At 41.3% G+C, this 15,687-nt stretch overlaps 1 protein-coding gene across 6 annotated transcripts; it reads right to left on the bottom strand.

Moving 5' to 3' along the window:
* Window positions 1-886: 886 nt before the first annotated feature.
* MS4A1 (membrane spanning 4-domains A1) lies at window positions 887-14,358 on the bottom strand. Of its 6 annotated transcripts, XM_023743185.1 has the most exons (8): window positions 14,154-14,356; window positions 9,076-9,515; window positions 7,206-7,377; window positions 6,612-6,731; window positions 5,407-5,463; window positions 3,595-3,831; window positions 2,537-2,638; window positions 887-1,355 (listed from the first exon to the last, which is right to left on the bottom strand). In XM_023743185.1, the coding sequence occupies exons 3-8, from the start codon at window positions 7,362-7,364 to the stop codon at window positions 1,137-1,139; spliced, it is 894 nt and encodes a 297-aa protein (XP_023598953.1). In that variant the 5' UTR covers window positions 7,365-7,377; window positions 9,076-9,515; window positions 14,154-14,356; the 3' UTR covers window positions 887-1,136. The 6 variants fall into 6 exon arrangements, with proteins under 6 accessions (XP_023598953.1, XP_023598954.1, XP_004389344.1 ...); XM_023743186.1 differs by lacking the exon at window positions 9,076-9,515 and having other exon boundaries at window positions 2,537-2,599; window positions 14,154-14,357; XM_004389287.2 differs by lacking the exon at window positions 9,076-9,515 and having other exon boundaries at window positions 14,154-14,355.
* Window positions 14,359-15,687: the final 1,329 nt, after the last annotated feature.

Raw genomic sequence — 15,687 nt, forward strand, 5'->3', positions numbered from 1 at the left:
GACTTGGCTGTACTAGTTTGAGGCATGTGGGTAGACAGTTAAGTTATTTCAAGCATCACAGAATTTGAGTCAGAAAATCTGGTTATGAAACAAGGCCCTCACAATTACTAGCTGTGAGCATGGACAAGTTACCTTTACTTGATTACAAGTTAATTTACTTCTTTGAATCACTTGTAAAACCCACTGTCATCGAGTCAATTCCGACTCATAGTGACTTTATACGATGAGTAGGACTGCCCCATAGGGTTTCCAAGGGTGTAAATCTTTACAGAATCACACTGCCATATGTTTCTCCCACAGAGCAGGCTGGTGGGTTCGAACTGCTGACCTTTTGGTTAGCAGATGAGCACTTTAACCCCTGTGCCACTAACGCTCACTTGTAAAATAGGGACAGTGATTCTTTGTAGGCCTTGGAAGATTGAATGAAATTATTTGATAAAATACTTTCTGAACTGGAAACCATTCTATAAATATAGTGTTGATTTGTTATTTGCGTTTTGGGTACTCATAACATTTTTCTTTCATTCATTCTTTCTTCTCTGGTGTCAAGGCTAGAAGTAGGTAGGCAATGCAACCAAGAGCCTAGACTAGTAGTTAGGGAAAGTTATGACAGAGACATCTTCATGCTTAAGCTGTGCTGTTTGTAGACAGAATGGGTTGGGTATAAACCCCTTAAAACATCCTGTAATGGGGTGTGGAAACTGTAAGAATGAGTCACAGTATCAGCCCATGAAAATATAGATGAAATAGGTTTCATATTCCACCTGTTTATTTTTACATTCTTTAAAATAATGGTGCAAAAGGGACTCCACCAAAAACACAGATGTAGAAGGAATTGAAGATAGTTTAGGGATGGCAAGGAGATGGGAGAACACATTCTGCAGTACTTATTCTTCCTTTTTTTTTTTTTTTTAATGTAAGAAAGTTGCCCAAAACAAGAAAGAAGAAAACACAACTTGCTACAATTGCTACATTCTCTGAATGAGAGACAGAAGGGTGTGGCGGTCACTCCGTGCAAAGGCAAGAGAGAGAAATGTGAAGGATATACATGCATGGGGAGAAATACGTAAATGCATCTTCTTAGAAGCCATGAACACTAATGCTTAAAAAAAGGAAACAGAAAACAGAAAAATCCTTTAAGGGGCGCTGTCATTTTCTATTGGTGAGGATTCCTGATCTTGAGGAGGTTCTGGGAAGTTTATTTCTGCTTCTTCTTCTTCTTCTTCTTGGACTGGAATGATTTCAATTTCTTCTTCATTCTTTGATTGGGAAGATATTTCAGTTAGCTCAATCACGTGTTCTTTTATTTCAGTTGTCTGTTCTTGTTTTTCTTCAGCTGATAGGAGAACCACGTTCTAGAACACAAAATAAACAAATGTTTCTTGACCTTGTTATCATTGGCACATTCTCAACAATCTCTGTAAGTATTTATCAAGTATCTCCTAGTTTTTATGCTACTTATATTATTTCCCATCTGCCTCCAAATACAGAGATTGACTTCCCAGGTGCTCAAACACTTATCAAATCACCTACTTACCAAAACTCAACTCTGAATAAATCCTCAAGGCTAACAGGCATTTGCTACTCTGCTTGGAGGGGTCATGTGGTATTAGAGAAAGAATACTGCAATATCAGAGGAATTTAGATTCTAGTTCTGCTTTGCCTTTAGTGGATATAACCTAGGAAAAGTAATGTTATCTCTCTGATCTTGTTTTCCTCATCTGCAAAATGAAGGAGTTAGTGATAATTTCTAAACTCTATTCTAAATCTAACATTCTATGGTTCTGAAACAGTTGATCTGTCTCTGGGATATCCATATCTACCAGTTGTGGAGGCTTTTGAAGCAACTGTTTTGAAGAGGAATGGGGTGAAAAAGGAGGAAGAAGAAGGACATACTGAGAAATGAAGTTAAAGAATTAGCAGCCTTTAATCTTCAACTGCCCTGCTTTCAAACATTAAGTATGGAGTTATGAAATCAAGATGGAAACCTGAAGTCAATCCGAATAGAAGATTAGTAAGGTGCACATATTATGGAACTGCATCTTCTGTCTAATGTTTGGACTTATTTCAAATGTGAAGACCTTTTTGCTCATTATTGGTATTTTTTGCTTTCCAGAAATATGCCAAGACTATTTTTCATGAAGCTCCGCAGTCTCAAAGTCTCATTAAATTACATTCTCCATAAAAGATGCTTTATAGAAGTGATTTTTTCAGATGGAGGTTTCAGAGTGGCTACTACAGGCAGTCCCCGGTCACAGTTCCTAACTGTGTATTTAAGTTGAATTTATAGGTGAGTTGGAACAGGTGCATTTGGTTCTTCTTTAGCCTTACTTTGGTGCAAGAAAAGGCTCAAAGCCTTTTCAATGACTTAAAAGCTATACGTGCAGCAAATGAAGGTGATTGTGATGAAAAGTTTGTTGTGAGTAGGGGTTGGTTCAGTCTTTTCAAAGTGAGGGCAAATTTACATAACATTAAAGGGCAAGTACTAGTTGTCAGTAAGTCTGATGTTCGTAACCTGGGAACTGCCTGTGCTTACAGCTTTGGGTCTGGAGCACAGTCTTTTCCAGTCATTCTCAGCAATGCCAGCTGCCACAAGTTTCTGGAAGAAGGAGAAGATCAGCATCACTGCGAAAATGCCCTAAAGCACAACAGAAGAATGAGGGTGAAAATGTAATAAAGGTCCAAAGCACATAGCTGAGGCTTAGTAAATGACTTTTGAATAAAATTAAATGATTGAAGGGCCAATTCCTTAGGTGAATGATGGCTAGTTGTGAGAACTATTAGTAGAGTAGACCAAAAAAACAGTTGCTGTTATTTCTGACTCAAGATGACCCCATGTGTGTTAGAGTAGAACTATGCTTCATAGGGTTTTCAATGGCTGATTTTTCAGGAACAGAACACCTAGTCTTTCTTCCAGGTTGCCTCTGGGGGACTTGAACCTCCAAACTTTCAGTTAGCTGCTGAGAGTGTTAACCATTTGCACCACCCAGGGACAGAATCTTTGTAATCCTATCCCTTAGCACAACTCCTGGCACACAACAGATGGTTAATGGATGTTGCAGGGATAATCAGTTGAAGAATCAATTTTACATGGAAGAGAGTATATACTAAATCTCACTTAAATTATATCCAGCTTTAGATGCTGTGGTATCATGCCATGGAAACCTCTCTGCACTTGGGAGGTGCAGTTTTTTTCCCTTTAAACTCTGCATTAAAATCTCCTTGAGGCAAAAGAAATTTGTAACAACTTAGTTATTTCTTCCATCATGCATCCTACTTAATCAATAATAGTATTAAAACCGTTAAAAATAACAATAAACATTAATAACAAACACTTATGTAGCACTTCCTATGTACCACACACAGTTCTAGGTGCTTTGAATATATTAACTCATTTATTCCTCAAACCAACCCTGTAAGCACTGTTATCATCCTCCCATTTATAGTTGAGGAAATTGAGGCAGAGTGTAGTAAAACCTTGCCCAAGGCCACATTGTTAGTAAGTAGCAGATCCAGGTAGTCTGAATCTAGAGTTGATGGTCATAATAAAATGCCATATTTCTTCCCTGGAAAGAAATCCAGTTTCACACTTACCAGGAATACAGATCGTATGCCGTGACAGTATTGTGTAGCTAGAGAGCTTCCCTCAGAGTTCTTATCTGATTCACAGCTGTATATATTAACATATGGTTTGGTGCCTTTAATAAATTGCAGACTCTCCATTTTAAAAAAATGAGAGAGTGTAATATTAAATATGTCCATGATCAAAAGAATTATTCCAGAAATGGCAGCGAAGAGGCTCAGTGAGTTCATTATCATTTTCCCTTTGACCTAAAATGGTGACACAAAGATTAGTTTATTGGGTTTGATTTCCATTTGGAGAATGTAAGCTAGGAAGGAATTCCAGATGCTATTGACTGTTCTGTCTCACAGGGTACTACATCAAAATCATACTGTGGTTCTTCTCTCAAAACCTTGAGCTGGTTCTTTTATTCCTTAGTCTTCCCTTCTCATGTTATACCACCACCACCTATTCAGTTTATCAAGTCAAAATTCTAGGAGTGATCCTTCATTCTTATATCTTGTATGATTGCCACCATCCTACTAGGCATTCACTAAATGTTTGTTGAATAAATGAAGATAAATAGTGTCCAGGTTATTTTCTGTCCACATTAGAAGGTAGAAGGAAGAGAGGGAAGGAAGTTCTTCCACCATGCTGAAGTGGGATGATGTTGTGTGTATAGATAGAGAAGGAGCAGATAGAACCTTCTAGGTCTGTACCATCAAATGGAAACAAGCAACACCACCACCACCATCACCACCACCACCAAAACCTAACTCCCTCCTGAAATAGGTTGCAGTCAGCCTCAGTCAACCATCTTTCAGAATAAAATTATAGCTGATGTCTCTGGGGAGGACAGATAAGAGCATGGAGGTGTGAATGCCCTGCCTTGCAGGGCTGATAAAATGTTGAAACAGGAAATATATTTAAAAAGTACCGTAGTAATTTGTGATCTCTGATGTTTATTTTAGGACATATATGTTTCACCTCTGGCTGTATGACCTACAAATAGCAAGTCATATGTCCAGCTGTATTTGGAGAATAGAGTAATTTGGTCTTTATAAATAGTTTTTTCCCCCCAAAACTGAATTTGTCAGACCATCTGTAGAGAGGGGCCATCTCAGTCCAGTCAGTCCCTCACTTACTTTGAAAGTGACTCAACTTGATAATGGCTTAGAAGGTATAAGAGAGTGTTGAGGGAGAATTGTCTTCACATTGTACTTGGGAAGAAAATTGCTGGTGAGCTCCTGACTCAAAAGGGATAGAATCAGGGCTCTGTGTAGCAGCCTATTGCTGGGTGTAAGTGAGTCCCTAGGGTTATATGAACAAACCACACTGTGTAGCTCTTCACAGCCTCTGAAGCACTTTCACATATGTGATTCCATTTTATCATCAAGCCAATTTAACATGGCAGCCTCCATTTTGTAGGTGAAGACTCAGAGGTACAGAGAAGTCAACTGACCTACTCAAGGTTACGCCTAAACGTTAACTTAGAACTTGAATCAATTACAGCATTGATTAGATGATTTCCTTAAATGTTGGTCTGGGATAAATGACACAGTTTTCAAAAAGATCTGTTATTCTTACACAGCATTTAACATTCACAAGACTAAAGCATATTCATCAGAGATCTGTCTTTACTTCTGTTTCCATGGGCATAGTTCATGTGGATCCCATTTCCAAGCTTTTTAATGAATAAAATTACAACAGGATTGTGGAAGATCCTTTGCATTTTAGTGTTGAGCGAGAACTCAGTGCTACTGTGATCCCAAAGCTCCCCGTTTTCAACTGAGAAAGTAAATATTTCTCTGATGTGTGGGGAAGAAGGACATATGATTACTTGCCAAACTATTCCTGGGATTTTTCTCTGCTGCTACCAGAAGTGATCCAGAAATGATAAACTGCAAAAAAAGAAGGGGTCGATGGAGAAGTGGGTGGGGAGAGAAGGAGAGAGACAGAGAGGGAGATCACTATATAACATTGAGAACTGGTTGTAAAGAAGCCATCCAGACCTTTAGTCAGTCACTTTCACTAAACTATCCACCCATTCTTATTGGATCCATTCATTTTTCGGCAGTCATAATTCTCCTTTATTTAGGCTCAACTACGTTGAATCTGTCCCCTTTACTCAACCATCTGGGGGGCTGTGACTAGGAATACTATGAGACAACAAGGCAGAACCCACATTTTCATTTCAATTAATATTCACATTGTAAATTTGAAAGGTTTTTTTTTTTAATTCATGGAGTTGCTTTTTGGGGTTCACAATTATTTAAATGACTTTGATGCCAATGAAGAATCAGACAATACAGATGGAAATATTTGGCCTGAATGTCATAGGCACTTCATTAAAATGTTGGTTGCTACAGGAAGTAATGATTATTTTTTATCTTCCTTTTCTAATGTTTGAGCTGTTAAATGGAGGAATCTTTTGTTCTCTCTCTCCTTGTTTAGAAATTTTTACTCCCAGACCCAACTTCATAGTGACAACTATGAGAGGGTCACAGTGAAAGAACTATCACCACCCCATACCATACCAAGAGAGGGCTACAAGCTTGGAAAATATGTACACAAAACAGCCAAAAGGAGTGCTGCTTTGTTGATGAGCAAAAGGAGATTTGAGACAGGACTAATTTCACCAAGTGCTATAGTAAGTAACCAGAATTGTAGGGAAAAAGGAGCAGGTTAGAGGAACCAGAATGTTCCTGTTCCTTCTTCCTTTCAAAACCACCATGCCATACAGTCCAAAAGTCTAGCCTCTTGCCCCAAATTGACTTTGGAGAAGTCTTGCATTGAACAATCTTCCTTTCCTGTATAGATCTATGCAGGGTATCTTTCCCTGAATTCACATGAAGCATACCCCTGACTCTTAACCACAGGATGCATGCTCAGTGCAGTCAATCTCTCTTCCCACTGAATTATTTTAACCTGATACCCTATTTCCTACCCATATACTTTCCTCAACTCAGAAACAATCTGACATACGCCTGTGGGGCTTTTTGACATTTTCCATGCATCACTCCCCAAACGGTTGTTATTTTTTACTCACCATAGTGCCTCCCCAGAGAGGGTACCAGACGGTCACACAGATGGGTGCATAGATCCCTATGGGGATCATCAGGAGACCCCCCAGAGCAAAATGGAAGAGCCCATTCATGATCTGAACAGCCTGAGGAGAGAATAGAGACAGTGATGGATGAACTGAAATCATCATCAAGTTAGAAGGCAGGGTAAGGGTGGAAGTCCTGCCTATTGACTTGGGTTAGTGTAAAATGTCTGAAGGAAGCTATGAAGTGCTAAGATCTTTGTCTTGTTATTCAGACCAGTTTTTCCCATCACCTGGGACATTTCCAAAGAGGCAGACATCCCTGGGATGCTGGACCAAACTGGGATGGGTGACCCCTAAATACACAAGCCCTAATATCAATACCAATACCAAAAAGGGACATAGATCACGTTGAGGTGATCCAGGTAATCACTTTCATGGTACCCCCCAGATTTGGCCCACTGTGTCAGATATAGAAAATACCTCAGGTTGGATTAAATCTCTTCAAGTTAGGTTGAATTCTGTGTCTGGCCTACAGCATCAGCTTCAATAGGCCAGAGAATTCCTAGGATATGGAATGGAAGACAACTGACTTACCCCCAAAGCCTTAGACTCCCTCATGAAGAAGTGTTGTGCAGGGCCCACCACTGAAAGCATCCTCTGGGGATTTATTTTCTGAACAGGATACATGTCAATAGGGCCTTTCATAGGCTCTGCTGGTAAAGCTCTACTCAGTGAATTTCTGGGCGTCGTCATTTCACTCTCAGAACTTTAAAAAATAAAACAAATGATCAAATGAAGGGAGATACAACAAGACTTTTGGCCATCTTTGTTCTCATGTCATGCATCTGAATGCTTCTCTTTTATTCCGTCCATGGGTGTCAGTGAAGCATCCTCCTAGTGGCCTGGGATCCGAGGCAAGGCCTACTGCTGAGTTCTGAGAAAGGTTCTGGAGGAGGGAGCTCAGTCAAGGACATATGGTCACAGTATTCTTTGTAGAGAACACCATGCTTATATCCCATGTGTCCTGTTTGCCTCTCATCTGGAAGCTTTTCTTACGCTTTAATATTGAAAATGTATTTTGTATTGACTTTTCCTTATCCGTTTGTTTATCTGCCTTTGTCTAGTATAATGGGCCAGAGACATCATGACCAAGTATGGTGAGGATTGCCCATGGAATCAGGGGGAGCTAACTCTAGTCCTCCCTATGCCTCTATCACCACCTGTCTGTCAGTTTATCATTCTGTGGTGGCTTATATGTTACTTTGATGCTGGAAGCTATGCTACCAGGATTTCAAATACCGGCAGGGTCATCCATGGTGGACAGCTTTCAGTGGAGCTTCCAGACTAAGACAGACTAGGAAGAAAGAGGCCTGGCAAGCTACTTCCTAAAATTAGCCAATGAAAACCGTATGGATCATAACAGAATACTTTCTGATGTAGTGCTGGAAGATGCACCCTTTAAGTTGGAAGGCACTCAAAATATACAGTGGCTGCAACAATGGACTCAAGCATACTTATGGTCATGAAGATAGTGCAGGACCATGCAATGTGTGATTCTGTTGTACATGGGGTCACCATTAGTTGGAACTGATCCGAAGGCAGCTAACAACAACGACTCCGCCTCTAACTCTATGACCTTGAGCTTTCACTTCAAGAAAGCCTTGTAATGCTCTGTGTAGAACTATGGGTTTCTGAGTCAGACTGCCTAGGTTTAAATCATGACTCTTCTGTTGCTGTGAGGCTTTGGGCAAATTCTTTAAATTCTCTGGGCCTCAGATTCTTCAACTGTAAAATGGGAATAGTAATAATTCTTGTTTCATAGGCTGCTATAAGACTTAAGTGGTCTGATGGTCTGTGCATGACTGATGATTTTTTTATTCAGGTGTAGCTCAGATAAAGAGCCCTTGTGGTGCAGTGGTTAAGTGCTTGGCTACTATCCAAAAGGCTGGCGGTTCGAACCCACCAGCTGCTCTGTGCAAGAAAGATGTGGCAATTCGCTTCCATAAAGATTACATCCTTGGAAACCCTATGGGGCAGTTCTACTCTGTCCTACAGGGTCACTATGAGTTGGAATCGACTTGTTGGCAATGGGTCACTATGAGTCAGAATTGACCCACTTTTGCTTTTGGTTTGGTAGCTCAAATGCCACCTCTCAAGGGAAGCTTTCTCTGAACTCTCAATCTATAATGCACACTCCTAGCTTCTCTCTTTCTTTTGGGATTCATTTATTTATGTCAACTAAAACCAAACCAAACCCAGTGCTATCAATTCCAACTCATGGTGACCCCATGTGCTTCAGAGTAGAACTGTGCTCCATGGATTTTTTTTGACTGTAATCGTATGGAAGTAGATCATCAGGCCTTTCTTCTGAGGTGCCACTGGGTGGATTGGAACCACCAACATTTTTGTTAGTAGGTGAGAGTAAACTGTTTGCATTATCCATGTGAATTTTATTGGATCTTACCTGTGTCCTGGGACTCTCTCCCTGGAGACACATCTTTGGTCTTGTCTTTACTGAGGGTAAGTCACGTAAGGTGTCTTGGAGACGAAGACAGTCCGCCTAGCTTGCTTATCTCACCAAAGTCACACAGAGGTAGGTAATGACAGGGACGCTCTAAGACAGGTGGTTGTGAGTCTCCAGGTCTCACATTTGTACCCACTTTATAGTTTACAGGGAGCCTTGGTGGCGCAATGGTTAAGAGTTTGCCTGCTAAACAAAAGGTCGGCAGTTCGAATCCACCAGCTGCTCCTTGGAAACCCTGTGGGGCAGTTCTATTCTGTCCTGTAGGGTTGTTACAAGTTGTAATCCATTCAACAGCAAGGGGTTTTAGAATTTACAAAGAGATTTCACATCTGTCTTCTCATTCATGCCTCAGAGAGTAGACCGAGGATGAAACATTGCTCCTATTTTGTAGATGAGGAAACGGGCACAGCAAAGTTAAGTAACTTGTTTAAAGTGATATGACTATTACAGATTTAAAATGAGGACTCAGCTCTATCTAATTAGGGCTGCTCTGATGCTCTTTCGATGGTCTCACCAGACTGCTTTGTTCTCTGTGAGGAATAGGCACTCAGCCTTGTTTTTATGATCTCCCTTTTCCTTCAAATGTGCGTGCTATTTGGGTCATTATAAAACAATTGAAAACAGAGTATTTGTCTAGGACATGGGCTGGAGGGAGGGAGTAGGCTTTGACTGTGGGCTTCTCGCTTGATTTTGCCCCAGCCCTAGATTAGTGGCAGTCATGTGGTACTGGGGATTTGTTTTGTACCACAAACCACCCCACAAGACCACTAACAAAAAGGAATATGTTAATACAGCGCACTCAAGAGTTTACAAGCTGATTCTGGTCACCAGACAGAATTTTTAGAGCTAGTCAGACCTCAGAATCTATTCTGGTCATTTGACAAATAGGGAAACTGCAGCCCAGGGATGGGACATGTCTTGTTAAAGACTTCACACTTAGTGACAGAGCCATACCAACAGGCAGTCACCATGACTTTGAGGTTGATGCTATTCCTGCTGCACCACAGCCTAGAGTAGATAATTATGGTTGTTTATTGAGCACTTACTGCATGCCAGGAGTATGGTGTACGCACTTTCCAATTCTCTGAATGCCTTCCTTGCTAAGTGGGTATTTTGTCTCCATTTTGCAGACATGGAAATGGAGGTTCAGAGAGGATAATTCATTTCTCCAAGATCCCATGGCAAGTTATGGAATGAGCTTGGAGCCACCACACTCCTCTCCAGAGGGGTCATTTTTGTGAGGACAGCTTAAAGAGCCCAGGTCACCAATTGTTTGGACAGAAGGAGATATTTGGATTACCATTGTTTTCATTTCATCTTATTCATCAACAACTTGATTGAGGCTGTGTCTGTGTTCTTGTTGTATAAGCAAGATCAACTTGTCTGTACTGGGTGATGGCGGTAATGACCACTGAGGGAAAAATATTTTTTTCTCTTTGTTAAAATGGTGTTTCACTATGGCAATTGTATTTCTACAGAGCCTTCAACAAATATCACTGTGAAATATTAGTGTATAAACACAAATGTGACTGTTTCTATGTGTTATTTCATTTTTCATGTAAACATTCTCAGTTTTTTTTATAGTAGGGCATTGTAGACTGACTATATAATGAAAAAATGCCATTCCATGGCAGTATATGAAACTAGACCACATATATCTAAGAATACTGTAGATTCCTGAAGACTTACCTTTTTTTTTCAGTTGTTCACAATAACTTTAAATAATGCCTGACACACACTTAGCCTCAAAGACTAGTTGGCAGATTAATGCAGGTTACTGCCCACAATGATCAAAATATGATAATAGTATTTTTTTTTTTTTTGCTAAACTATATTAAAATTGGAAACCCTGGTGGCATAGTGGTTTAGTGCTATGGCTGCTAACCAAAAGGTCGGCAGTTGGAATCCACCAGGCGCTCCTTGGAAACTGTTGGGCAGTTCTATTCTGTCCTATAGGGTCGCTATGGATCGGAATTGACTTGACAGCGACGGGTTTTTTTTCTTTTTTTTTTTTGGTTCTATTAAAATTAGAACTCCATTTATTATGCGCTGTTCCATCTTATTACTTGAAGCAACTTCTGCAATTTTTTTTTTTTAAAGGCACCATTGTTTCGGTGTTCACTCACTGAAGATCTTACAGCCTTTATGGGTGGTGGTTGGAATAACGACTTTGGGTCTGATAATTCCACTATTTACTGAGAAGTTCAAAGCTGCCTCACTTTCATTACCTTAACTTCTTCCTTTACCACTCAGGATAGCTTTTTATTTTTATTCTTCCTGGTCTTCTTTGCACTTATCTCTGAGGAGGACCATTCTTATTTTTCTTCTGCTTGTTCTCCTCAGCCTATCTCCTCCCACCATAACATCTTCCTTGCATCTTCAGCCTCTCACTCAGTTTGTTGTGTTAGGTAGCAGAAAGAGCTGCTCCCAACTTTGTTGCTTTCTACACTTGTGATCTGACTATAAAACCAGAAAAAAAGTCAGCAGCCATCACTCATGGCGACCCCATGTGTTTTAGGGTAGAATTGCTCTATAGAGTTTTTATGGCTCTGATCTTTCAGAAGTAGATTGTCAGGTATTTCTTCTGAGGGGGGTTCCGATCACCAGCCTTTTATTTAGTAGCCCAACGTTTAACCATTTTCGGCATCCAAGATCTTCCTATAAATATACTATTTGCCTTATCCGTTTCATAGTATTGTGTTTTGAGAATATGAGATAATTTGCAATTTACAAAATACTAAACACTCAAAGAATAATTGATATTACCGGATCCTTTATGACTAACGTGCTGTGGGGTCTCCCAATCTCAAAGCCCCGTTCCTTTAATCTAGCAATGTCCTCAGCCAGTGCCCAATCTCCCTTCTCTTTTAACCCCACCTTAAAAGCTTAGCGTTCCACTCTTCGTCCACTTCCTCACCACCCGCTCATTCCTCCACGCTTTGCACCCGGTTTCTGCCAGAGCCACTCAGCTGAAACTTCTGGTCCTCTTTAAGGACTGTGATGCAAAATCAATGACCTCAGCTTGCTTTATTTCTATTTTCCCTGACACCCAGGCTTAAAAGGTTAAAGACTCATTTCCCTCCAGCTCTTTCATCTCCCATGTTCAACTCAGCACCAAGTCATGCCATCTCTCCCTCTGCAACATCTCTCGCATGTGGACGTTTTTTCTACTTCCAGCGTCACACCATGAGTTTCGTTTTCATTTCCTCTCTTGGTCTAGCACAAAAATCTTATTTTTCTGCCTTCTATCTCTCTCTTCTCATTCATCCTGGCCAAGGCTACTAGATCAAACTCCCTAAATCAGTGCTGTCATCATGCTGTCCCTGAGCTTAAACTCTTCCCTGACCTTCCGTCGCCTCCACGAGAAGCCCTTCCTTTACCTGGTCCCTCAGTTTGGCCTTACATAACTTTCTGAGCTCTCTGCCACTACTCCCCCGTCACTGCTCCGGACGTTCCTCCTGCTTTCTTCGCTGTATGCCTCTGAACTTGGAAATCCTCCTCCCGCCATCCCCATCACTTTCAGTGACACTCGCAGTTATATACACTCACATCACCCAAGACTTCATGAAGCTGCTCCAGCTCTCCTCACCTGATTGTGAGGATTTCTCTTCTGAGCTCATAGTTCTTTGTAGTCCTTGTCACCAGCTGTTTTCTTTCTACTGTTATATGATAACTTCTCTAATGGAGTATAAATTGCTTATAGAAACCTCTTCCCTGTAGTACATACTTAATAAGCATTAGCTCAATGACCATTAAATTGGACATTAAATTAGACTACTTCCTCAGGGCATGTTTGCAAATGCACAGGATGCCAGGTGAAGTGTTTATTTCATTTTACCCGACAATCAATGAGATCAAGCCATTTTATGGGAAGCAGGGAAGGAGAATCACATAATATGCTGCCTTTAGGAAACAATGGAGCCCTGGTGGCACAGTGGTTAAGAGCCGGGGTGCTAACCCAAAAGTTAGCAGTTCGAATCTACCAGCTGCTCCTTGGAAACCCTATAGGGCAGTTCTAGTCAGTCCTATAGGTTGCTATGAGTCAGAATTGACTTGAGGGCAATGACTATTTGATTTTAGGAAACAGTTGTGGCCATGGTTAACATTCATCAAGGAGCCCTGGTGGAGCAGTGGTTAAGCACTCAGCTGTTAGCCAAAAGGCCAGTGGTTCCAACCCACTAGCCACACTGCGGGAGAAAGATATGGCAGTCTGCTTCTGTAAAGATTACAGGCTTGGAAAACTTATCGGGCAGTTCTACTCTGTCCTAAATGAGTCAGAATCTACTCAATGGCAATGGGTTCGGTTTGGTTTTGGGTTTTAACATTCTTCTTATTTCCTTCTTTAGAGCTTCCCGTAGTCTCCACTGCCCGCTCTGTACGCTCCTCATGTGATTGGTTTTTGGCAGGATTTTGTGCTCAGATTGGCGTCCACCAACCCCATCCAGAAAATGTTAGCTTGTAACACTTAACGCCTAGCAGGTATTTGCAGTCAGTGGGCTACTGTTGGAGACAGAAGCCTTTACAGCAAAAGGAATGGAGTTCTTTTCATTATAGCCATGACCGGTGACTTTCTTATTTGGTACCGAGCAATTCTAAGAGCAGCAGGATTTTAGCTCATTTGATCTTCGTAAGTATTATCATCGCCCCCATTTTATAGATGAAGAAACTGAGGCACATAGAGATATTATAATTTTCCCAAAATTATGTGGCTTGTGAGTGGTGGAGCTGAGGTTTGAACATAGCAGGTTAGAAACCATGTTTTAGTCTTCATGCTGTAATGTACTACTATCCTGGAGTGACTCGTAGTTGGTCGCCCAGGGTGATTCTTGAGGGCGAGAGTGGTTAATGGAGTAGGTAGGCGGCGAGCCTTGAGATCACCACTCAAATCATGAAGCCAGCAGAAATTCTTACCAGGGAGACCCTAGGATTAAAGTGAGAATTTCCAGGCTCCAAAACCAAACCATGTCTCGTCTATCACCCCCTCTTAGATATTTAAATAAAGCAAATTGGTTCCTTACCTTGTCTCCAAGCCCTCAGGATTCAAGAGCTGCTTTAGATAGCGTCTGCTAGTTCAGTTTGATGCTGCCAGTTTTTCACAAATGTGGGGAGAGAGGGCAAGTGAGATAGGCCAGGCCTGGGGCTGGGATATCTGATAGATACCAGGTGACGGAAATCAGTAGCTTCTGCCTGCCACCTTGGGCTTTGCCCCAATTACTTTGGTTTAACACACCCTTATCAGTGCCGAAGGAAGTACAAAAAAGTTTCTGCCTTACCAGGGGGTTTCACTTCTTGAAAAAGACCCCAGGGGACTGCCTGGTGAACTTCATGCTACCTTAAGTGGAAGAACTTTGCAGCCCCCACCCTGTAAGCAGGTGTGGATGGTGGGTCCCCAAGGACAAGAAAGACTCCAGAAATTCTCCAAAGATGGGTTGGTAGGACTGACATTTACCTTTTTACTTCACTTTTGAGGGTAAGTGATGAGGAGGCATCCATGCAGATAGAGTCAAGCATCATTGAGTCATACACTTGGGAGTGTTGAATGTAGTGGTCTACAAATATTTATTTCATTAAAGACTCAGGGCTATAGTTAGGTAATTATTTGCCTGGCTAATCTAAAGGGCTGAGATATGGTGGTTCTATTTTAACATTAAAACTAACTGCCATTGAGTTGATTCCAGTTCATGGCGACCCCATGTGTTTTCAGAGTAGAACTGTACTCCATAGGGTTTTCAATGGCTATGATCTTTCAGAGAAGCCCTGGTGGCACAGTGGTTAAGCACTTGGCTGCTAACTGAAAGGCTGGCTGTTCGAACGCACCAACCACGTTGTGGGAGAAAGATGTGGCAGTCTGCTTCTGTAAAGATGGCCTTGGAGACCCTCTGGGGCAGTTCTATTCTGTCCTATAGAGTCGCTATGAGTCTGAATCTACTTGATGTCAGTGAGTTTGGTTGGGTATAATCTTTCAGAAGTAGATTGCCAGGGCTTTCTTCCTAGTCTGTCTTAGTCTGGAAGCTCCTCTGAAAGCTGTTCAGTATCATAGCAATACATAAGCCCCTACTGACAGACGGTAGCTGTGCATGAGATTCATTGGCCAGGAATTGAACGTGGGTCTTCCACTGACCTACGTTTTAGGATATCTGTGAAATTAAATGAGTAACACATAAAACATTTAGCACAGTGCCTGGAACATAGTATAATAGTGGCTCCACAATTGCTAACCTTCATTATTTTTACTATTCTAGTTGTTATAATAAGTGACTCTTGACATTGATGATCTTTCAGCATTGATATAAAATTTGTGGGCCAAGCCACTCTGCCAACCAGCTCCTCTTTCCACACGTCAGTGTAGTAGGAACCACTGGGTGCAGCCACTTGGAGAAATCAGCAGGAGCTATCACGAGAATTCGATGACTTGCCACCCAGACCGTGGGCTTTGGTTCCTTTCTCTGTACAGAGGCAACACCCACATTGCAGTTCATTAGTTGAATGAATGCACGACTAACAGAGGAGGTGGCACCAATATGACCACGTGAATTAAGGAGAGGAGGAGAT

The sequence above is a fragment of the Trichechus manatus genome, unplaced genomic scaffold, assembly GCF_000243295.1.
Source record: "Trichechus manatus latirostris isolate Lorelei unplaced genomic scaffold, TriManLat1.0 scaffold00240, whole genome shotgun sequence".
NCBI classification, from domain to species: domain Eukaryota; kingdom Metazoa; phylum Chordata; class Mammalia; order Sirenia; family Trichechidae; genus Trichechus; species Trichechus manatus.

Coding starts and splice junctions, on each gene's coding strand:
- MS4A1 (XM_023743185.1), bottom strand. CDS start 7,364: ATGACGACGCCCAGAAATTCACTGAGTAGAGCTTTACCAGCAGAGCCT. Junction 5,464..6,611: donor CTCTCTGGGGAGGCACTATG/GTGAGTAAAAAA, acceptor CTTTTTTTGCAG/TTTATCATTTCTGGATCACT. Junction 3,832..5,406: donor AAAATCCCAGGAATAGTTTG/GCAAGTAATCAT, acceptor TCACCATTTTAG/GTCAAAGGGAAAATGATAAT.